Source organism: Tursiops truncatus, chromosome 18 (genome assembly GCF_011762595.2).
Source record: "Tursiops truncatus isolate mTurTru1 chromosome 18, mTurTru1.mat.Y, whole genome shotgun sequence".
NCBI classification, from domain to species: Eukaryota; Metazoa; Chordata; class Mammalia; order Artiodactyla; family Delphinidae; genus Tursiops; species Tursiops truncatus.
The window spans coordinates 67230173-67254610 of NC_047051.1; the positions used below are offsets into that span (position 1 = coordinate 67230173).

The 24438-nt window shown below is 42.4% G+C and overlaps 1 protein-coding gene across 13 annotated transcripts in view; it reads left to right on the forward strand.

Moving 5' to 3' along the window:
* Positions 1 to 1132: 1132 nt before the first annotated feature.
* Positions 1133 to 24438, forward strand: part of CLYBL (citramalyl-CoA lyase) — a 276123-nt gene continuing 252817 nt past the window's right edge. For 8 of the 13 annotated variants that reach the window (XR_012327756.1, XR_004523133.2, XM_033843848.2 and 5 more), the window contains exon 1: positions 1134 to 1246. Coding sequence is in view for 7 of the 13 variants with exons in the window: in XM_033843848.2 (XP_033699739.1) it covers positions 1185 to 1246 (62 nt within the window). In the remaining 6 variants the exon portion in view is untranslated. Of the gene's footprint in view, positions 1247 to 24438 lie in introns of all 13 variants that reach the window. The other 5 variants (XR_012327754.1, XR_012327753.1, XR_012327755.1 and 2 more) reach the window with 1 other exon arrangement.

Genomic DNA, 24438 nt, shown 5'->3' on the forward strand with positions numbered 1-24438 from the left:
CAAACAAAAACGTGGAATGAGGCTCAGGGATATATTGTTATAAAGCAGCTTATTTAGTGAGAAAGTAGTGACTGTTTATTCTTCACAGTGATTGGTTACAATACTAGAGTTTTCGTCAATATAGGGAATTTGTCAGTGGTTACCTTGGGAAATAGTTCAAGTTTTTGCTTATGATTTCCAGAGGCATAAGCAAGAAATGACCTAGGTCAAGTTGTCTTGCAAAATAAGCTAAATTAGGCTTTGCTTGTATGATGAAACAGATTTTGTCTGCTCAGGGAATTTTCAAGGTTGTTCTTCATTTGTTTTTCATTTTTTTTGTTTGTTTTTGTTTTTCATTTTAACACTTCTCATTGGAAGTCACCAAAGATTTTTAAGAAAGGAATTGGTGTGATGATAATAATAAGGAGAAGTAATTAACATTACTGAGCGTGTGTTCTGGGCCAGAAGAGGTTTTAAGCTCTCAGTATATTAACGCAACATATCCTTATAATAACCCTATGAGTACTATTTATATTCCCATCTTACAGGAGGAAACTTCAGCAGAGAGAGCTTAAGTCATTTGTCCAAAGTCACACAGCTGGTAAGCTGTTTTAATACCTTAGCATTCTCCTGACTGTGAAGCCCGAGTTTTGACAGACTGGCAGGAAGGAGTTGGAGTGAAGCGCTGTGTTCGCTGCCCCGTGTCTTCAACAAGCATTTCTCTGGCCCCAGAAAGCTGCCAGCAGCATCTATTCTGACCCTATTACAGTCATATATGTCCCATAATGGATTGACTGTTAACCGAGGCACGCACACGGTGAGACTCACAATCTTTGTTAGGTATAGTATTTAAACAAAAACAACAAAGAAATCCCTAGAAAATCTGGCCACGTCTGGCTGGGAAAATGCAAGGTCTCTCAAAACCCGCCCTAAAAACCCAGAAGCACGGGAAGGTTGGATTCAGCCACCCCAAAATCCACCCATTCGGACTCTGCTTTGCCTCGCGTTACAGCCTGGAAGTTTTGACAGCCGGAGGGGGCAAGTGCGCAAGAGCAGGGGGGCGTGGCTTGCGGGGACGGGGCGGGGCGTGGAGACACGGGCTCTGGGCAGGACGTGCGCGGGACGCGGCGGCGTGGGGGCGTGGCGACAGGGGCGGGACGAAGCGGAGACGGACATGGCGGGGGCGGGGCCCGCGCGCAGACAAGATGGCGCTGCGTCTGCTGAGGAGGGCGGCGCGCGGAGCGGCGGCAGCGGCGCTGCCGAGGCTGTGAGTGCAGGTCCCCAGTCCCCCGCTACCCGGTCAGGCTCACCGTGGGTCGGTACCCGGCTCAGCGCCGCGCAGGCGGGGCCTCCTCGCCCACTGGCGGGAAGTCCCGCCAGCCGGGAGCATCGTTTGCCTCACGCGCGCGCGGGCTCGACCTCTGCCAAGGTCGCCGACCCCCCCGCTAGGGTCGCCCCACACTGTCAGTGCCTCCCTGTGGGAGGGCCCTTACTTGGGCCGGGAAAATGGGTACAAGCGTTGGATCTCTGAGACCCAGAAAACAAAACTAGCGTCCCCACACGTGGAAACCGTGAACGTATGCGTGTTTTATAAAAGGGGGCCTGGAGTCAGCCTCTCAGAGGATGCTGAGAGGCGGCTCGCCTCCACTGTTGTTGGGCACAGCGGTTCCCAAACTGTCCGGTCTCAGGATCCCTTTACAGGCTGAGAAATTATTGAGGACCCCGAAGGGCTTTTGCTTGTATCTGTTGATTTTAACGGTATGAGGAATTAAAAATTTTAAATATTCATTTAAAAATAACAAATCCATTCAAATTTAACGCAAATTGCATCTTTAATGAAAATAACTATTAAAAAAAAGTGGCATGGTTTTATATGTTTGAAAATCTCTTCAGTTTAATTAAGGACCATTGGAGTCTCATATCAGCTGCCTTGGAGGAAGTTTACCAAGAAATTTCAGGCTCATGCACAGTCTATTTGGAAAAGGGAAGACCTGGCAGATCCTCTCAAAGGGTCTCAGGGCACCCCGCCTCCGCCTCCAGGTGTCCTCAGATCACACTTTGAAAACCGCTGGTTGAGACTTGCTTGTTTGCCAACTACATGCACATACGGTATCTCATTCTGTTCGCCGATCACCATGTGAAGAAGCTGGATGAGTCATTCATAAAGATGAGGAAACTGAGGCTCGGAGAGGCTATGTGACTCTCAAAGCAGAGAATGGCAGAGTTGGGTTCAGAAACCAAGTCAGTGGCTCCTGGTCTGGAACTTTTTTATATCTGCTTGCTCCGTGCTTCCTGACTCACCGGTGTCCCATACCAGGACCCACCTGGTTTTATGCATCCCACCTTCCCATTTCCTACATCTGGGCCTGGTAATGTCTCTGGACACCGGAGCTCACCCCTGGAGCCAGAGGAGCCCCTGAAGGGGTGTATCCAGACCCTTCCAGAAAGTCCCTTCCTGGCCTGTGAAGGGGCCAGCTTCTGTGGCCTGTTCAATGGGTCAAATGACCACACCCAGTCACCTACTTCTAAGGCTCTTGGGGCTCAGCTCGCAATGCTCATCATCTCCCTTAGCACATTGGCTCATTCTCAGCACACCTACACACCCCACCAAGGCCATGGCAGCAGGCTTTCATGCAGGGCCCTTCCCAGAGCCTACGCCCCAAGTTAAATCCTTTGGGTCCTGGCACCTTCAGAACACATGAGGATGGGAAAAGTAAATGTGCCCAAGGTCAACTTAGAAAAGTTTGCCTAGACATGCCTTAATTTCTGTCCCAGTTGTGTTGCACTTCAGCTTCAGGCCAGTGGACTGGCTTCTGTTGGCTTTTTTCTTCTGTTTTTAGAGTATCAGCAACATTGCTTGTTAGGCAGGTGCTGAAACCTCTTCCCGACCCTCCAACATTTGCCTCTCTTGCTGTCCCTCATACTTCCCCGCCTATCCTGTCTCCAGCCTTGCAGCTCTCCATTGCCACTTCTCAGTTTATATAAATACCCTGTCCTCAAGTTGGGGGAACATAACTGCCTACAGGTAGGTGTGCTATTGCTAGGGATGTCTTTTAAATCCTCAAAGAAATATGTGTGAATAGTAACCCATGCATATATACACATCTAGAAATATTTCTGATGTAACCATCTGTATCTATATATATTAAGCTAAACATGAGTTCATACTGTCTCCAATTCTAATCCATTATCACATGAATCGTTCTAGCCTCTTCACCTTGCTTGTTTGTAAATTTTCACTCCCCCAGTGAGAAACCTGGCTCCCACCATGCGCCATACAGTTACTCAGTTATTCAGTTTCAGCATACACATGTAGCAGTATCTGACTTGTTAGACCATACTCCATGGGAAAAAAGCTTTATCAACTAGAGTGCAGTGCTTAGTGTAGTTCCTTTCCCTTTAGTCTTGTAGGTCCCACTCATTTCCACAGTTACTTAGGTTAGCACCTTTTTCTTCCATCCGCCTCAGTGAAGTTGTTTCATATATTCATCATACAGTAAGATTCTCTTTTCCCTTTTCTTGTCTAGTTGCACTAGCTAGTGGTTTTAGTAGCATGTTAAATAGGAGTGATGAGAGGGGGCATTCTTGCCTTGTTCCCAATCTTAGGGAAAGCATCCAGTTTCCACTGTTAAGTCTGATGTTAGTTGTAGGTGTTTTGTAGAACATTTTTATTCCCTATTTACTGAGGTTTTTTGTTTGTTTGTTTGTTTTTAACATGAATCAGTGTTGAATTTTGTCAGGTTCTTTTTCTGTAATCAATTGATATGATCATATGATTTTTCTTCTTTAGCCTGTTGATGTGGCGGATACATTAATTGATTTCTGAATATTGGACCAGCCTTGTATACCTGGCATAAATCCCACTTAGTCATGGCATATAATTCTTTTTATACATTGTTGGATTTGATTTGCAAATATTTTTTGAGGGTTTTACATCTGTATTCATGAGCGACATTGGTCTGCACTTTTCCTTTCTTGTAATGTGTTTATTTGGTATTGGTTTCTATATGTCTCATGTCTTTTTTGTTCCTCTGTTCCTTTTCTACTGCTTTCTTTTGCATTAAGTGAATATTTTCTTATGTAATACTTTTTAGTTCTTTAATGATTTTTTCCACTATTTTTTTTAGTGGTTGCTCTAAGGCTTACCATATGCATCTTTTAAAAAAATTGTGGTAAAATATGTATAACATAAACTTTGCCATCTTAACCATTTTGACTGTACAGTTTAGTGGTATTATCATATTCACTATCCCCCTGATTTTTTCGTCGCTCCAAACAGAAACTCTGTACCCATTAAGCAATAACTCCTCCTTCCTAGCACCTGGTATTCTCTACTCTACTTTTGGTGTCTCTGAATTTGCCTATTTTAGGTATTTCATAGAAGTGGAATCATGCAATGTTTGTCCTTTTGTTTCTGGCTTATTTCACTTAGCATAATGTTTTCAAGAGTTTTCCATGGTGTAGCATGTATTAGAACTCCATTCCTTCCTATGGCTGGGTGTTTCATTGTATGTATAACCTGTTACCATATACATCTTAACTTATCAGAATCTACTTTTGATATATACTAAATTCCAGAAGATGGAGAAATGTTATATCTATATAGTTCTATTCCCTTTTCTTCCTTTTTATATTATTGTTATACATATTATATTTATATATGTTACAAATCCAGTGATACTTTGTCGTAGTTATCATTTTTTTAACATTTTTATTGGAGTATAATTGCTTTACATTTTTGTGTTAGTTTCTGCTGTATAACAGAAACAGCTAAAGTGAATCAGCTACATGTATATATATATACCCATATCCCCTCTCTCTTGTGTCTCCCTCCCAGCCTCCCCCCACCCCTCTAGGTGGTCACAAAGCACCGAGCTGGTCTCCCTGTGCTATGTGGCTGCTTCCCACTAGCTGTCTGTTTTACATTTGGTAGTGTATATGTGTCAGTGCTACTCTCTCACTTCAGAACCTTTTTTTTTTTTAGATTCCATATATGTGTTAGCATCTGGTATTTGTTTTTCTCTTTCTGACTTACTTCACTCTGTATGACAGACTCTAGGTCCATCCCCCTCACTACAAGTAACTCAATTTCGTTCCTTTTTATGGCTGAGTAGTATTCCGTTGTATATATGTGCCACATCTTCTTTATCCATTTATCTGTCGACAGACACTTAGGTTGCATCCATGTCCTGGCTACTGTAAATAGTGCTGCAATGAACATTGTGGTACATGACTCTTTTTTTTTTTACATCTTTATTGGAGTATAATTGCTTTACAGTGGTGTGTTAGTTTCTGCTTTATAGCAAAGTGAATCAGTTATACATATACGTATGTTCCCATATCTCTTGTGTCTCCCTCCCTCCCACCCTCCCTATCCCACCCCTCTAGGTAGTCGCAAAGCACCGAGTTGATCTCCCTGTGCTATGTGGCTGCTTCCCACTAGCTATCTGTTTTACATTTGGTAGTGTATATATGTCCATGACACTCTCTCACTTTGTCACAGCTTACCCTTCCCCCTCCCCATATTCTCAAGTCCATTTTCTAGTAGGTCTGTGTCTTTATTCCTGTCGTACCCCTAGGTTCTTCATGACATTTTTTTCCCTTAGATTCCATATATATGTGTTAGCATACAGTATTTGTCTTTCTCTTTCTGACTTACTTCACTCTGTATGACAGAATCTAGGTCCATCCACCTCACTACAAATAACTCAATTTTGTTTCTTTATATGGCTAAGTAATATTCCATTGTATATATGTGCCACATCTTCCTTTATCCATTCATCCGATGATGGACACTTAGGTTGTTTCCATCTCCTGGCTATTGTAAATAGAGCTGCAATGAACATTTTTGGTACACGACTCTTTTTGAATTATGGTTTTCTCAGGGTATATGCCTAGTAGTGGAATTGCTGGGTCATATGGTAGTTCTATTTTTAGTTTTTTAAGGAACCTCCATACTGTTCTCCGTAGTGGCTGTATCAGTTTACATTCCCACCAACAGTGCAAGAGGGTTCCCTTTTCTCCACACCCTCTCCGGCATTTATTGTCAGTAGATTTTTTGATGATGGCCATTCTGACTGGTGTGAGGTGATACCTCATTGTAGTTTTGATTTGCATTTCTCTAATGATTAGTGATGTTGAGCATTCTTTCATGGGTTTGTTGGCAATCTGTATATCTTTGGAGAAATGTCTATTTAGGTCTTCTGCCCATTTTTGGATTGGGTTGTTTGTTTTTTTGATATTAAGCTGCATGAGCTGCTTGTAAATTTTGGAGATTAATCCTTTGTCAGTTGCTTCATTTGCAAATATTTTCTCGCATTCTGAGGGTTGTCTTTTTGTCTTTTTTACGGTTTCCTTTGCTGTACAAAAGCTTTTAAGTTTCATTAGATCCCATTTGTTTATTTTTGTTTTTATTTCCCTTTCTCTAGGAGGTGGGTCAAGAAGGATCTTGCTGTGATTTATGTCACAGAGTGTTCTGCCTATGTTTTCCTCTAAGAGTTTTATAGTGTCTTACATTTAGGTCTTTAATCCATTTTGAGTTTATTTTTGTGTATGGTGTTAGGGAGTGTTATAATTTCATTCTTTTACAAGTAGCTGTCCAGTTTTCCCAGCACCACTTATTGAAGAGGCTTTTCTCCATTGTATACTCTTGCCTCCTTTATCAAAGATAGGTGACTGTATGTGCATGGGTTTATCTCTGGGCTTTCTGTCCTGTTCCATTGATCTATATTTCTGTTTTTGTGCCAGTACCATACTGTCTTGATTACTGAAGCTTTGTAGTATAGCCTAAAGTCAGGGAGCCTGATTCCTCCAGCTCTGTTTTTCTATCTCAAGATTGCTTTGGCTTGCAGTTATCACTTATATAATTTTATGTCTTTTAAAGAAACTAGGAGAAGGAGATGCAAATACACACACACACACACACACAAACACACACTTACTTTATAGTATTTGTTATAGCAACCATCTTATTTACTGTTCCTGGTTCTTTTCAAATGTTCCTGTGGATTTGAGTTGCCATCTGGTGCCGTTTCTTTAACCCAGTACATCTTTGCTCCTACCCACCTCCTTTGTGCTGTTATTGGCAAATATATTACGTTTCTAAATGTTATAGGCCTAACAATACAATTATATAATTTTTTTATATAGTTGCTTTTAAAATTAGACAAGAGGAGAAAGGCACAGAAGTATGCATTTAAACAGTGTTTTATAATTACACAGTTACCTTTACCATTGCTCTTTGTGTATGTGTATGAATTTGAATTATTGTTTGGGATTAATTTCAGCCTGAAGAACTTCCATTAGTATTTCTTATAAGGTGCGTCTGCCATCAACTGCCCTACACATGTGCATAGACTTTTAGATTCCCAGGAATATGTTAGAGCTTTTCAAACTCTATGGCTATCTCATTCTCCAGCTTTTCTGTTTAAGCTTCTTTTTAGCCTGTTGTTTACCCCAACTGTTATCTACTATCTCAGGTAGCTGTGATGGTAAATAATTGCTTCTGCTGGTTTTTGAAAAATGACTTCGGGGAAAATGCTGTTACCACTGTTCAACTCTGAGTCAGGTCAGTGGGGTCTTCCAGGGAACCACCAGACAGGTCAAGTAGTGACAGTCTTCTGGGAGTGGAGCTTTGAAAGAGCTCCAGTCCTGCCCTGCCCCCTCCAGTGTCTGCCAGGCTGCTGGTTTTCACTGTAGTTTTAGCTGTTGGTTTTCAAGGCTACCACCAAACTGGGGAAAGGGGTGTTGACCCAAAACAAATAGACTGCCAGATAGTTCTCTAGCAGAAATGGGTTTATTTGGGATCAGCAGAGAATTGCAATTCAGGGTCAGCAACCATGGCAATACATGTTCAACTTCCTGCATGACAAGGGAAGGAGAATGCTTTTATAGAGAAGGAAAGAAAGTTGGGAGGACCGTAGTAAGCAAAGAGTCCATGGCTTTTCATTTATTGAGTCCTTGGCAGGAAAGAAAAGCAGTCTTCTTCCTCTTGGGCTCTGCAGTGGTGCCAGGTCATGAGAGTTCCCCCTTCTAGTTTCCCAACTCTATGTAATCAAGGTTTTTGTTTAATTAATTTTTCATATTTTCACCTTTTGATCGAGATTTTTCTCTGAAAGCATTGCTGATCAAGTCAGGTTTTCTCGTTTCAGCAGCTTTTTGTGCTGCAGTGTCTGGAAGGACCTTTCCTACGTATAGTGTTTCATGTTGTAGGGAAAGTGCACAGATTGGGAACCTATTAAGGTCACATTTCAGTAACAAGGAGGGGCCGGAGGGGGAACTCTCAGGCACTTTTTATCTGAAGTCTATGTGTTAACAAGGTCATAGACATTGGAGATCATCTGAAGTGTTACGTCATCAAAGGTTTGGCAACAAACTTTCAAAAGGCCTGGTACAGATTTCTTGGGAAAGCTGTCTGATCAGTTAGCATCTGCTTCAATTCTGGGAAATCTTTACTTTCAGGTCACCAGGTGACATTCGGTTCCAGTCAGAATTAGGTGCTTTCTTGAGGTGTGTCACATGAATACAGGAGTCTGTTTCTTGGGGTTTGGTGGCACAAGGGTTGGTTAACAGTATTTGATAGGGGTCTTTCCAGTGAGATTGAAGAGAGTTCTTCTGGAGGTGTCTTTTCCAATAGATGAAATTTCCAGGTTGCAATGTGTGATGCTTAAGGTCTTCATTTCCTGAGGGCACACTGTGAAAAGATTGCTCTACCAAAACATGGTTACTTTTTTTTTTTTTTTTGTGGTACGCGGGCCTCTCACTGCTGTGGCCTCTCCCGTTGCGGAGCGCAGGCTCCAGACGCACAGCCTCAGGGGCCATGGCTCACGGGCCCAGCCGCTCCGCGACATGTGGGATCTTCCCGGACCGGGGCACGAACCCTTGTCCCCTGCATCGGCAGGCAGACTCTCAACCACTGCGCCACCAGGGAATCCCAAACATGGTTACTTTTAATAGCACCAATTAGCCTTTGCAGTATTGAATTGTCTCTCGTTTTACCAGTTGTGCGTCAAAAGAAGCAGGAGCCAAGTGTATTGGGCATCCTGTGACTATTTCAAAGGGTGAGAGTTTATGAGTTCCAAAGGGATGGATCTGAGTTTTAGAAGGACCAATGGCAATGCTTTTGGCCAAAGTATTTGGAGGGTCTCTACAAATTTTGCCATTTGAGTCTTAATAATGCTGTTAGTCTGTTTAACTAAACTAGAGGATTGAGGGTCGCAAGTACAGTGAAAGTGTTATAAAACCAGACAAGCAGCACATACTTGTGTAAGTGCCTGGCCAGTAAAAATGGATTCCTTAATCACTATGAAGTTTGAGAGGAGTTCCCTGTCTGCAAGGGAAAGCTTCAGTCCAGTGTGTAAACATATAGGTCATGACTAAAACATAGGTCATGACATATTCCACTAGATGGAATAAATAGTATAAAATTCATTTGCCAGACTTCAGATGGTTCATTAAACAGCTTAAAACGTCTGGGAGCAATACTAACAGCGTCCCTGGATTGTACTTTGGACAATGGGACAAGTGAGGTAGGCACTTTTTGTGGCCTTCTTAATGTTTCCCCACCAATATTGATTCATCAGCAAAGTGATTTACCCTAGCTTCCAGAGAATCAAGCTTAGAATGTCCCAGAACCTTAATAATAGCTAAAGCATGTGGTAAGAGTATTGTATTCAATAATTCTTGAACATAGGGGCCATTTAAATTTTTACTTCCAATGGAAATAAGCCACGTTGTTTCCACAACATTCCAAAATCACGAGTTACTCCAAAAAGCGTATCTACTATCAATTTAAATATTGGCAGTTTTATCCTTGGCTAAATCACAAGCACGTGTAAGAGAGTATAAGTCAGCCTGTTGGGCCAAAGTAGCCGTAAAGATGCTACCTCAACAACATCAAAAGGAGTAGTAATGGCATACCCAGCACAATATTTGCCATCATCACCTTTAAGAAAAAGAACCATCAGTGAACCATGAGAAGTCAGTGTTGAATGAATGAAATTTCCTGTAGATCATTGCGAGGAGTCAGGAGGTGGTCCGTCAGAGTTAAGCAGGGGTGAGGAACTCTTTCCGTGGCGGAGGGGAGAAGAGTAGTTGAGTTAAGGTTATTACAGTGTAAAAGAGTTATGTGAGGGGCAGGTAATGAGAGGACTTCAGAGGAGGTGAGATGTCTGACTGAGAAATGTTGAGTATGGTGGGAATTCAGGAGAGCTTCTACTGCATGAGGTACAAAAATGGTTAAAGGGGATCCCATAACAATTTTCTTGGTGGTCTTAAGCAAGAGGGCAGTGGCTGTAATGGCTCTAAGGCAAGGGGAGTATCCCTGTGCCACAGGGTCCAGTTGCTGGCTATTATACTTTGTGTCAATGGTGGTCCCCATGTTTCTGGGTGAGTGCACCAAGGGTGTTCCCTTCCTTTTCATATACAAACAAAGAAAAGGGGAATCTATAATGGATGTGCCCAAGGGCAGGTGGGTTCATCATACTCTCCTTTAAGGCCTTGAAGTCTGTGTCATTTAGTTCATCCCATAAAAATGGGTCAGGGTTGTTATTGTTTAGTAAAACATATAGAGGTTTGGCCATAAGAGAGAAATTTGGAATCCCAATTTCGGCAGTAACTAACTAGCCTGAGAAACCCTCGCAGTTGGCACTTAGTTTTGGGTTTGGGGAAACTTAAGATACCATAAAGTCTATCTGGATCTAGGTTTAACCCTTGTTCTGATATCAGATGCTCTAAACATCGAAACTGGGTTTGGGCAAACTGCAGTTTGACAGTAGTCATCAAAGTGACCTACCAGGTGAATTAAATGACCCTTTGACATCTTTTATTTGTTCCATTTCTGACGGTACTAGAGCAGTTTCTGGAAACACTGATTGTTTGTCCCCATTGAATCAGCTACCACTTCCCTTATGGGCAAAATCTCCAACTGATGTTGGCAAAATTCACAGTGTACCTCCCATCAGAATTCAAATAGACCCCTCAAAATCTCTTCCAGAAAGGTTGGTTAGAGGTCCAGAGTTGCCTAAAGCACTTAAATTTTTAACAGTCTCTTTTTCAGTGTCTTAGCTTTTTACAATAACAGCAGAAAACAGGAGGGTTTTCATTTTCTCTGGGAGCCTTCATTTGCTAGAGCTGAAGATTAAGAATTTTGGTGGTCTTCCTTGGAGGTTACCCATCTAGAGTAGGAAAGATCTGTTTTGCCAGATTAACTAAGTCTGGAATGGACACAGTTTCCCATTCTAACCTGGTCCTTTTTACTTAAAGGGAAAGGTCCCAGTTCAGCCCATTAATAAACATGGAGTTAAAAGCTACCTGGGTGGAATCAACCTCTGAAGGAAGACCAGAATTTTCTTTAAAAACAATCTGAAGTTGATTTTAATAATCATGAACAGGTTCTCAGATTTTTGTGTGCAAGCCTGAATTTTGTTCCAATGAACAGGCTTTGGAAAAGCCCTAGGGATTGCTTGATGAAGTCATCTCGTGATTGCCTGAGCCTGATTGTATAAGAAGTTAGTGGGCTGGTCTCCCAGTTGTAATTCTAGAGACCTTTCAGGACTTTTCCAGTTAGTGGTTTTCATCCAAAGCTGAGCCTGGCCTTTATCAACAAGCATATGAACCAGCCAATATAAGTCAGGAAAAAACAGGTTGATAAGTTTGAATGACTATATTAAATTCTTCAGCAAACCTGTGAGGCTCTTCGGTTACTTTAGGAGAATCTTTGACGATGGCTCGCAGTTCACCTTTAGCCCAGGGAGAATAAGAAATTAAGGATTTATTCTCTGGACCCTCAGAAGACTTAATTTTAAAAGGATAGGTTCTGACAAGTTCAGAGGAAAAGGGAGCGGGGAGAGTTTCAGAGAAAAGGGGAAGTTTGGCAAGAGAATTAGTATGGGAGGATTGAGGGTATAGAGGAGGCGTAGGTGGTGTAGAAGAGAAGGAGGAAGATGGCATCGGAGGTGGAGTCTGAGACAAAGAAGCCCAGGAAGAAGAGCCTGAGACTTCAGCAGCCATTTTATCTTTCTTTAATCCTTTGCCTCAATTAGTCTTAAAACCTTATTTTACAGAGAAGCAATTTTAGATTCCTGATATCATTGGAAAGCCTCAAAATACCAATCGAAATAAGCATTCCACTCAGTTCTGGAAAACTTTGAACTATTGTAGTCCAATTTGGTTTTAAGGAAATTAAGTTTGAAGATTTCAAAACTTCCTCATAATGGCTACTGATATTCTAAATTGCCTTTGATCAGGTTGGTAATGTTTTTTCCATAAATGTTTTTGCCTGGAGTTTTCATTGTGGAAAGAATTTTAAACTACAAATTCAATTTCTTTAATAGATAAAAGGCTACTCAGGTTATCTAATTCTTCTTGAGTGAGCATTGGTAGTTTGTGTCTTTCAAAGAGTTTGTCCAGGGCTTCCCTGGTGACGCAGTGGTTGAGAGTCCGCCTGCCGATGCAGGGAACATGGGTTCGTGCCCCGGTCCGGGAAGATCGCACATGCCACGGAGCGGCTAGGCCTGTGAGCCATGGCTGCTGAGCCTGCGCGTCCGGAGCCTGTGCTCGGCAACAGGAGAGGCCACAACAGTGAGAGGCCCGCGTACCGCAAAAAAAACCCAAAAAAACAAAAAAAGAGTTTGTCCATTTCATCTAAGTGGTCAAATTCATGGGCATAGAGTTGATTGTCCCTTATCCTTTTTCTTAGAGCTTTATAGAGGTATAATTTACACACCATAAAATTCATCCTTTGTGTTAATTAAATAATCATTAGTAAATTTGTAGAGTTGTGCAACCCATCACCACGATCCAGTTTTATATCACCCCCAAATTTCTGCCATCCCCCAAATTCTCTCGAGCCCATTTGCAATTAACCCTCACTCCCACCTCCTGCCCTATCATCCTTTTAATGTTCCTATTGTCAGTAGTGACTTGCTCTCTTTCCTTGGTATTTGTAATTCTTTTGTCTCTCCTTTTTACTTGGTCAGTCTGGCTAGAGTTTTATCAGTTTATTGATCTTCTTGAACTATCTTTTGGCTTTATAGATTTTTCCTATTTTTTCTGTTTTCTATTTCATTGATTTCTGTTCTTATCTTTATTATTTCCTATCTTCAACTTACTTTGGGTTTAATTTGACCTTTTAATGCCATCCAAATGGAGGATGGAAATGGGAGAAGAAGGGTGCAGAGGGGAGAAATTGTAGGGCAGAGAAGAATGAAAGCAGTGAGAGAGAAAGGGAAGAAATCTTTATAGAAAGAATGCTAAAGAGGAGTCAGGGGTTAAAAAGAACTGAGAAATTTTAGAATGATCATTTTGAAAAGAACTCAGAATAAGAATATGTGTACTTTGTCACTTGAATTGGTATTAAAAGGTCAGTGTGAAGTGTTAGGTATTTTAAAATGTTTGTTGACATCTTTAGAAATAGACTTGAGTTGCGCAAATGCATGGTGAGAAGCTAAATGGGATGCTGTAGACAAAAATGATGTTTTTGGTTATGAGGCAGAAAGTAACTTTAAGTAGTCTGGGGAGGTAGGGGGGACCAACTGTCTCAACTTGCCCAGGACTGTCCTGGTTTTAGCACTGAAGGTCCCACATTCCTGGAAGCCCCTCTGTTCCAGGCAAGCCAGGATGGTTGTTTGCTCTAGAGATAGAGAAATGAAGGGCTGAAGAATGGAGTAAAGATGATCTAAGATGGTAGACCAGAAATTCAGGAATTGGAGCTAGAGCCTTCTAGAATGGCTTCCTAAAAGAATGGGATGGGAGAGAGTATTCAGAATGCTTTCACGGAGAAAGAAAGGCCTCTGCTAGGAGCAGGGCTGAAGAGAAGAGAAAGACAGAGGAGACTCTGAGGAAATAGGAAATACCATAAAGCGGTATAGACCAGGAGTAGCCTGGAGGCAGGGGACATGCCTGTGGGCTGGATGGAGGAGTTGGTGGGAAATGAGGTAAAACTAGAGCTAAAACTAGTGGGCAGTAGCCAAGCTGGTGAGCAAGAACTATAAGTGGTAGCTAGGCCTGAACTGGAAGATGCAAATGCATGTGGGTGGTGCCTCCTGGAGAAGATGTAGCTGTGGGGAAATTCGCAGCAAGGGGCTGTGTGCCAGCAAGGCTGTGCCAAGCCTGTGGAACAGCATAAGGTTCGCTTGTGGATCCATACCAGCTGTGGAGGGCTTCTACTCCCATTGTGCCATTGCTCTGTTAGAGAGTTTCGCTATGCACTAGAACCATCTGTGTGGTCACAGGCTGGGAGGAAGGACATTGGGTAGCCCCAGGGAGAGACCGAGGGTGGGGAGGAAAGGCTGGGACCCAAGGATGAACTGAAAAACCTTTACCTCCTGCTCCCCGGGGCCCATGGATCCAGAAGGGAGTTGAGGACAGTTTCATCACATGTGCTTTTCTCTGTTCTACTCTGAATGACTGTAGCCACCGAAGTCTCTGTCCTCTCAGGGAACTCTCCTGAGTGCCCCTGCTCTGCAGAATGTTTGAGTGGCATAAGCACTTCATTCTTCTAGAAATACTCAATAGTGGTGCATTGAGGATGGAGTATTCTCTGAAATTACATTTGAGGTTAAAAGGTGACACATATGCTTGGTTGTAGTTAAGGCTGGTGGAGGACATCATACGTGGTCAATGAGGTAGCATCCAGAGTGGCTGACACCACTCAGCATTGGCACTTCCCTGAAGTGGTTATTTTCTCCAGTGATGGCTTTGCAACAGCCAAGTTTTGATTGATGTAATTTCTGAAAACAGCCTTTGGTCACAGTTTTCTTAACTAAATGTTACAGTGGCCGCTCTGTAGGAGCTGCCATTTTATGCATGACTCCCTGTGGGGAAGTCTGCAGGTGCATGTGGCTAAGATTTTAGGAAGACAGGGAGAAGAAAGCTGGGCTCCTTGGGGAGTGGTTATTGGTGGGTTTGATGAATATTCGTAAGATTGGAAGAGTTGTTAATTGTAAAAAACAATATGCTTTCTTGCCTCTGAGTGCAACTGGGTTGTGTTCTGTTGTTACATGTTTCTTATTTATTCCCCTATGCATTGCTCATGATCTTGACAGGTTAAGTTTAGAACTTTATTAATCAATAAAGAAAATTTCAAGGAAATAGTATTTGTGTTTTCCTATAGGTCACTTGGGTATGAATTTAAAGCAATTATAATTCATAAAGGTTTAATTTATTTCATGTTGTTACTTGAATATACTTTTCAGTTAAATAACTCATTTGAATGATGCAGACAATCAGTGGGCCCCAGAATTGAGATTCCTTCCTTCCTTCTTCTTTCCTTCCTTCCTTCTTCTTTCCTTCCTTCCTTCTTTCCCTCCTTTGTCTCATTTTCTCCTTCCTTCCTCCCTCCCTTCCTTCCTTTTCCAACTATAAGCCAGACCTAAGATGGCTTTTTATTTAGTTGCTTTGATTTTATGTTTTGGTTAAATTTTAGGATGTTAACCTAATCTCTGAGCATTGATGTTCTGATGTTCACTATTGTTCCTCAGCTATCACATATATATTTGTTTGTATATAACCACAGTTGTTTATTGGGTTTATTTCCAAGTTATTTTTTTTTTCCCTTGGGAAATGCAGAGATAACTGTCCCTGTATCCAGATCTCTGTGGCTACCCTTACTTAAGTCCTTGGAGGTAATTTTCTGTATGTGAACTTGCTGGGTCAAAGAGTACGGACATTTTAAGCCTTTTGATACTTGTTGTCAAATTGCCCTCCAGAAATGGTGATAGATACCTGGATGGCAGTATACCTTTTAGAGGCTTACTTACCTATTTTCCTTGGCGTCGGCAGGCCCATGCACAGTAAAATAAGCACAGACTGTCTTATCTTGCTGGTCACACAGCTGGCGGTGCCAGGCCTAGAAAGAACCCCATCTCCTGGCTGTCAGCCACTAGCAGCTTTTCACTCTGTGGCCTCAGCTGTCATACGGACCCAGCCTACAGGTGTTTTCTGTAAACAGCCATGTAATTTTACTTCTATAAGTTCTCTTCAAAACTATGCCACATGTCATATCTTCCTCCTAGGCTATGAGATTGACAAAAGTGCCTGATCATAATAAAGGAATCAAAGCCAATTTCCATGAGAAAGTAAGGATTCCATTTTAATAGTATGCTTGGTGTGGGCAAGTCTGTCTGAACTGTTTCCTCATGCTGTATTCTTTCTTTTTTTCAATATTTATTTATTTGGTTGCGTGGGGTCTTAGTTGTGGCAGATGGGCTCCTTATTTGTGGTTCTCGGGCTTCTTAATTGTGGCATGTGAACTCTTAGTTGTGGCGTGCATGTGGGATCTAGTTCCCTGACCAGGGATCAAACCTAGGCCCCTCGCATTGGGAGCGTGGAGTCTTATCCACTGCGCCACCAGGGAAGTCCCCCATGCTGTATTCTGACTGAGAAGGCAGAGTGACCAAAGTGCTATGTAAGTATTTGCAGGACACTTTTCAAATAGTAATACTCAGAACCCCAGAATACTGAAAAAATTTAAAGACAGCACTTTGTACTTTATTGTCCTCCTTGCCACCCCCAGTAAAATTAGGGTTACAATTTAGTGGTAGACTGTGTTTGCCTTTGAGCTGAAAGTTCTACACTGCTAAAAAATTGTATATTGGGACTTCCCTGATGGTGCATGGTTAAGAATCTGCCTGGCAATGCAGGGGACAGAGATTCAAGCCCTGGTCTGGGAAGATCCCACATGCCGCGGAGCACCTAAGCCCATGTGCCACAACTACTGAAGCCTGCGCATCTAGAGCCCATGCTCCGCAGCAAGAGAAGCCACCGCAGTGAGAAGCCTGTGCACTGCAACGAAGAGTATCCCCCGCTCGACGCAACTAGAGAAAGCCTGCGCACAGCAACCAAGACCCAACGCAGCCAAAGATAAATGAATAAAATAAATAAATCTTTTTAATTGTATATTTAAAAAATATGAACCTTTTTAAAATTTATATGGTCATTTAAAAACATCGTTGCATGCATATGTATACGTTGTACCACTTTACAAGTAGTGTAGGCTTATTTTAAAGCACTTACACTTGACTTGTCTTCTTACTTAATCTCACAGTATTCTTTGTGAGAAGGATGCTATACCCACTTTACTTTTTGGCTAAATACCAAGATTTAGCGGGGGGAAAGGAATCCGTGCCACATTAAAAGGATCATACACCATGATCAAGTGGGGTTTATCCCAAGAACGCAAGGATTCTTCAATATACGCAAACCAATGTGATACACCATATTAACAAATTGAAGGAGAAAAACCATATGATCATCTCAATATATGCAGAAAAAGATTTCAGCAAAATTCAACACCCATTTATTATAAAAACCGTACAGAAAGTAGGCATAGAGGGAACTTACCTCAACATAATAAAGGCCATATATGACAAACCCACAGCCAACATCATTCTCAATGGTGCAAAACTGGAACCATTTCCACTAAGATCAGGAGCAAGACAAGGTTGCCCACTCTCACCACTGTTATTCAACATAGTTTTGGAAGTTTTAGCCACAGCAGTCAGAGAAGAAAAAGACATAAAAGGAATCCAAATTGGAAAAGAAGTAAAGCTGTCACTGTTTGCAGATGACATGATACTCTACATAGAGAATCCTAAAGATGCCACCAGAAAACTACTAGAGCTAATCAATGAATTTGGTAAAGTAGCAGGATACAGAATTAATGCACAGAAATCTCTTGCATTCCTATACACTAATGATGAAAAATCTGAAAGAGAAATTAAGGAAACACTCCCATTTACCATTGCAACAAAAAGAATAAAATACCTAGGAATAAACCTACCTAGGGAGACAAAAGATCTGTATGCAGAAAACTATAAGACACTAATGAAAGAAATTAAAGATGATACAAAGAGATGGAGAGATATACCATGTTCTTGGACTGGAAGAATCAACATTGTGAAAATGACTCTACTACCCAAAACAATCTACAGATTCAGTGCAATCCCTATCAAACTACCAATGGCATTTTTCACAGAACTAGAACAAAAAATTTCACAATTTGTATGGAAACACAAAAGACCCCAAATAGCCAAAGCAATCTTGAGAAAGAAAAACGGAGTTGGAGGAATCAGGCTTCCAGACTTCAGACTATACTAACAAAGCTACAGTCATCAAGACAGTATGGTACTGGCACAAAAACAGAAATATAGATCAATGGAACAGGATATAAAGCCCAGAGATAAACCCACGCACATATGGTCACCTTATTTTTGATAAAGGAGGCAAGAATATACAATGGAGAAAAGACGGCCTTTTCAATAAGTGGTGCTGGGAAAACTGGACAGCTACATGTAAAAGAATGAAATTAGAACACTCCCTAACACCATACACAAAAATAAACTCAAAATGGATTAAAGACCTAAATGTAAGACACTGTAAAACTCTTAGAGGAGGGACATCCCTGGTGGCACAGTGGTTAAGAATCCGCCTGCCAATGCAGGGGATGCGGGTTCGAGCCCTGGTCCGGGAAGATCCCACATGCCACGGAGCAGCTAAGCCCGTGCGCCACAACTGCTGAGCCTATGCTCTAGAGCCCATGAGCCACAACTACTGAGCCCGTGTGCCACAACTACTGAAGCCTGTGTGCCTGGAGCCCATGCTCCGCAACAAGCGAAGCCACTGCAGTGAGAAGCCTGCTCACCACAACGAAGAGTAGCCCCCGCTCGCCGCAACTAGAGGAAGCCCATGTGCAGCAAAAAAGACCCAACACAGCCAAATAAATAAATAAATAAAATTTTAAAAAACACCCTTAGAGGAAAACATAGGCCGAACACTCTGACACATCACAGCAGATCCTTTTTGACCCACCTTCTAGAGAAATGTAAATAAAAACAAAAATAAACAAATGGGACCTAATGAAACTTAAAATCTTTTGCACAGCAAAGGAAACCATAAACAAGACCAAAAGACAACCCTCAGAATGCGAGAAAATATTTGCAAATGAAGCAGCTGACAAAGGATTAATCTCCAAAATTTACAAGCAGCTCATGCAGCTCAATATCAAAAAAACAAACAACCCAATCCAAAAATGGGCAGAAGACCTAAATGGACATTTCTCCAAAGAAGATATACAGATTGCCAACAAACCCATGAAAGAATGCTCAACATCACTAACCATTAGAGAAATGCAAATCAAAACTACAATGAGGTATCACCTCACACCAGTCAGAACAGCCATCATCAAAAAAGTCTACTGACAGTAAATGCCAGAGAGGGTGTGGAGAAAGGGCAACCCTCTTGCACTGTTGGTGGGAATGTAAACTGATACAGCCACTATGGAGAACAGTATGGAGGTTCCTTAAAAAACTAAAAATAGAACTACCATATGACCCAGCAATCCCACTACTGGGCATATACCCTGAGAAAACCATAATTCAAAAAGAGTCATGTACCACAGTGTTCATTGCAGCACTATTTACAGTAGCCAGGACATGGAAGCTACCTAAGTGTCCATCAACAGATGAATGGATAAAGAAGATGTGGCACATATATACAATGGAATATTACTTAGCCATAAAAAGAAACTAAATTGAGAGGCTTCCCTGGTGGCGCAGTGGTTGAGAGTCCGCCTGCCGATGCAGAGGACGCGGGTTCGTGCCCCGGTCCGGGAAGATCCCACATGCCTCGGAGCGGCTGGGCCCGTGAGCCATGGCCGCTGAGCCTGCGCTTCTGGAGCCTGTGCTCCGCAACGGGAGAGGCCCGCGTACCACAAAAAAAAAAAAAAAAGAAAAAGAAAAAAGAAACGAAATTGAGTTATTTGTAGCGAGGTGGTTGGACCTAGAGTCTGTCATACAGAGGGAAGTAAGTCAGAAAGCGAAAAACAAATACCATATTCTAACACATATATATGGAATCTAAAAAAAAAAAAAGTGGTTCTGAAGAACCTAGGGACAGGACAGGAATAAAGACACAGACGTAGAGAATGGACTTGAGGACATGAGGAGGGGGAAGGGTAAGGTGGGATGAAGTGATAGGGTGGCATGGACATATATACACTACCAAATGTAAAATAGATAGCTAATGGGAAGCAGCCGCATAGCACAGGGAGATCAGCTCGGTGCTTTGTGACCACCCAGAGGGGTGGGATAAGGAAGGTGGAAGGGAGACGCAAGAGGGAGGGATTATGGGGATATATGTATACATATAGCTGATTCACTTTGTTATAAAGCAGAAACTAACACACCACTGTAAAGCAGTAATACTCCAATAAAGATGTTTAAAAAAAAAAAAAAAATCCGTGCCAGATACTGTTTTCATACAGAAACACTGGAGGGCGCTCTAGCAATGGAAGATGTAAATTATCTCAGAGGCATGCATCTTAGTAAAAGGAGAATTGGTTTTCCTGTTTGTTTTAACACAAATGAAAGACAGTTAGATGTGAGGGCATATTTCTATACTGACCTATAAATGTTCGCTTGGACAGTTTATGAGACATTTAAGAAGTAGCTCTGTGCTCTGGGCCTCATTATTACCCTTCCCTCCTCTAGCCCTTTCCAGGTATACCGGCCTCGTACTCACTGTTGTGTTCTCAGCCTGCAGCACTCTGTCCCTTTACGTCTGTGCTCAAATGTCACCCATCGGAGAGGTCTTTCCTGACCACCCTGTACAACAAAGCACACACACCCTTAACACACTACCCTCGCTCCACCTCACTTTGCCTAATGTTTTTTTCCATTGCACTCATTTCCACCTGCCGTATTGTATGTTTATCTATTTATTGGTTGTCTGCACCCCATCCCCAGCCCCCATATTCATGAGAACACAGACTTGGTTTCTTTATCCCATTTCTGTATACCTTGGCCATGAAGCAGTGCCTGGCAAGCAATAAGTGTCCAATATAGATTTGCTGAATGAAAGATACTGTATCTGGAGATTAGTGCCTTTTTTATTATAATAAAGTATACATAAATTTACCATTTTAACCACTTTTAAGTATACAGTTCAGTGGCATTAAGTACATTTACCTTTTTTTACAACTGTCACCACCATCCATCTCCAGAACCTTTTCCTCATCCCAGACTGAAACCCTGTACCCATTACACAGTAATTCCCCATTCCCCTACCTCCAGTCCCCAGTAACCACTATTCTCCTTTCTGTCTTTATGAATGGCTATTCTGTATTTTCATAGAAGTGGAATCAGGCAATATTTGTCTTTTGTCTGGCTTATTTCACTTAGCATAATGTCCTCAAGTTTCACCCATATTGTAGGAAATCAGAATTTCCTTCCTTTTTTAAGGCTGGATAATATTATATGTGTATACCACATTTTGTTTACTCATCAATCAGTGGATCTTTGGGTTGTTGCCACCCTTTGGCTATTGTAGTGCATGTTTTATATAGAGCACAGAAACATGATGTTAAGGTTTTGAGTCTAAGGTGGATTTCTTTGAAACAATGATAACATCTTTAAATTATACTAGTGAGTCACAGTTCACCCTTGGGTGATTTCTGCCTTCATGAAATACTTTTAGTTCAGATTAAAGTAGAAACTTATTCAAGCTCCTAAAAATCAGAGTTGGTTTAATGTCCCTTATTGGTGCTATTCAGGTTTTATTCTACAAATGTCAAAAAAGAAAAAACAGTTCCCAAGATCAAATTACTAACTCTCTTCTCTGAGCAGGAAGATCCTGGATAGATACTCTGGGGTTCCAGTCCAGTGCTGACGCTGCAGTTAGCCCTTGACCTTGTTCAAGGCCCTGTCTAAACTGAGCCTTTTTCTCACAATTAAAACAAGGAGGGTGGACTAGATGCCTCCTGCCCACTGACATTCCATAATCTAGGAAGGAATTATTGACCTAAAGCAAGAGGACTTTGGAGAATTCAGAAATATAAAATATATGGCTTTTTGAGCTTTGGGTTATTTTGGTCCATTTCAGCTCAATTTGACTTCAGAGATTGAAGATAATAAAAGCTTTGCTTCCCCCAAATTTATGGACACAGCCTGCATCCAATTGATTTATACTCCTCCCTTCTGCCATCTTGGGAGGTTTTTGTTCATGTGGTATTCATCCTCATCCTTTAGATCCTCAGGTCAGGAAGTGTCTTCACCGTTTCTCTCTCTGTCTCTGCAGTAGGGACCTCTGCCAGGTGCTCTGTTCAGGCCCTCAGTCAAGTGGCTGCTGACTGCTGCAGTACAGAGGGGCTGTGATTCTGGAGTAATTGGGGTATAGTGGGAATACAGAACCTAGAAGAACTCAGGAGTAAGAAGAGGTGCATGTCCTAAGTTAGTGTTATCTGCAAGAATGACTCGTAAAAGTAGAGGCGTGATTTTTGCTTGTATGCTATCCGCTTCCAGTTTCCTCCTGCCCTCCTGGAACCCTCAGGCTGCCCCACAAACGCCCCAGTGCTTGAAGCACAGTGTTCTTAGGTCCCATGGTCAGCCGTTCACCTAGTGATGCCCAGAGACTGAGAAAACCAGGATGTGCAAATGTCATGTGTGTAGCCCCACCCAAATGTTGTATGTTTGAACGAATGTCTTCTGCAAATGCCTCACCTGTAAAGGATTTGGCCCGTAAAGAGAATTTCTCCTCTACCAGGGAAGCGAATGTGGACATCAGAGAGGCTTGTGGTGCCCCTCCCACTCCCCATCCTTTAGTCGAAGGTCCAGGCTGTGAGTTTGGGTTGTCAGTCTCTCCCTGTGCTACACAGTCCGGGATTTACCAGGGGTCTGGTGACATGCCTGAGACTGGGGAGAAGCCTTGCCCTTAGGAACCCCTGATCTCACACTCACACTCATGCACCCCCTTCTTACTTAGCTTCCTAAAGCTGGCCTCCAATCCTGTTACCCACCCCCATACGCAGCATAAATTCCCTGGTATCTTCCAACTGTCTGCTGCGTGAAGTCTGGACCCCTTAGTGTGGCAGCACAGGCCACCTCATCCATCACCCACTTTTCCAGTGTTTCTCCCAGCACTACTCACCTTGTGGCATTTAGCCAGAATGCTCATCCTTCTTCACACCCCTCCATCCCTCTCCCCTCTCTGATTTGCTCACACCCTTCCTCACGCCTCTCACCTCAGGGCCTGTTACAAATGCCACTTCCTCCTAGAAGTCATCCTTCCCCAGACCTCTCAGACAACAGCCATCTGCCCCTTCCCTCTGAAGCCCAACCCCTTCTGATGGCTCTTTCCGCCTTTTCCCTTCATTAAGTTTATCTAGGATCAAACTCCTAGTCGTATTTGATGCTCTCATCTCCCTTTCCTACCCATAGCACATCTGTTGCCAGGTCTGTTGATTCTCTCCTTCAGTTGTCAACTCTTCCCCACCCTATTAGTTTCCTATTGCTGCCGTAACAGATTACTACAAACCTAGTGGCTTAAAACAACACAGATTTATTATTTCACACTTCTGGAAGTCAGAAGTCTGAAATGGGTCTCAGTGGGCTGAAACCAAGGTGTCAGCAGAGCTGCATTCCTTTCTGGAGGCATGAGGGGAGAATCCGTTTCCTTTTCCGGCTTCTAAAAGTTGCCATATTCTTTGCCTCATGGCCCCTTCCTCCATCTTCAGAGCCAGCAACAATGGGTCAAATTCTTCTCATGCTGCCCTCTCTCTGGTTTTCTCACTTCTGCCTCCCTCTCCCACTTACAAGGATGCTTGTGTTCATATTGAGCCTACCTGGATGATCCAGGCTAATCTCAATCTCAAGGTCAGCTGATTGGCAACCTTAATTCCACCTTGCCATGTAACCTACCATATTCCCAAGTTCCCGGGGATAGGCCATGGATGTCTTTGGGGGCATTATTCTGCTTACCACACCCACTCTCCTAGCTTCAGGTTTGAGCTCTCAGAGTAGCTGTCTGATTACCTGCCTGCCTCACCTCCCTCATTACCTCCCATGTTACATGCCACCTGCATAGATATTAGGATGTATATTCTGTTACCAAGACTTGTTGGGTCTGCCTCCAAAAATATTTCGTGGTTCTGTCCCTTTCTCTTTGTCTCCAGTGCCACCATCCTAGTGGTCATCTCTCATCTGGACCACTGTGAGGGGGTTTTTTACATCCACTTACACCCCTCCAACCCATTTTTAAAAATTGAGGTAAAACTTACATAATATAAAGTTAACCATTGTAAAGTGTACAATTTAGTACATTTACAATGTTGTACAGCTATAATCTCTGTTTAGTTTTCATCACCCCGAGGAAAACCCTGTACCTGTTAGTAGTCACTCCCTGTTCCCACTCCTCCCAGCCCCTGGCAACCACTAGTCTGTTTTCTACGTATTCTGGATATTTCATATGAATGGAGTTATGCAGTATATGGCCTTTTGTGACTGGCTTCTTTCACCTAGCACAATGTTTTCAAGATCCATGTTGTAACATGTACCTGTATTCCGTTCCCCTTTATGACTGGATAGTATTCCATTGTAGGTATGTACTTTATTCTATTTATCCGTTCATCAGTAGATGGACATTTGGGTTGTTTTTACCTTTTGACAACTGTGAGTGGTGCTGTTGTGA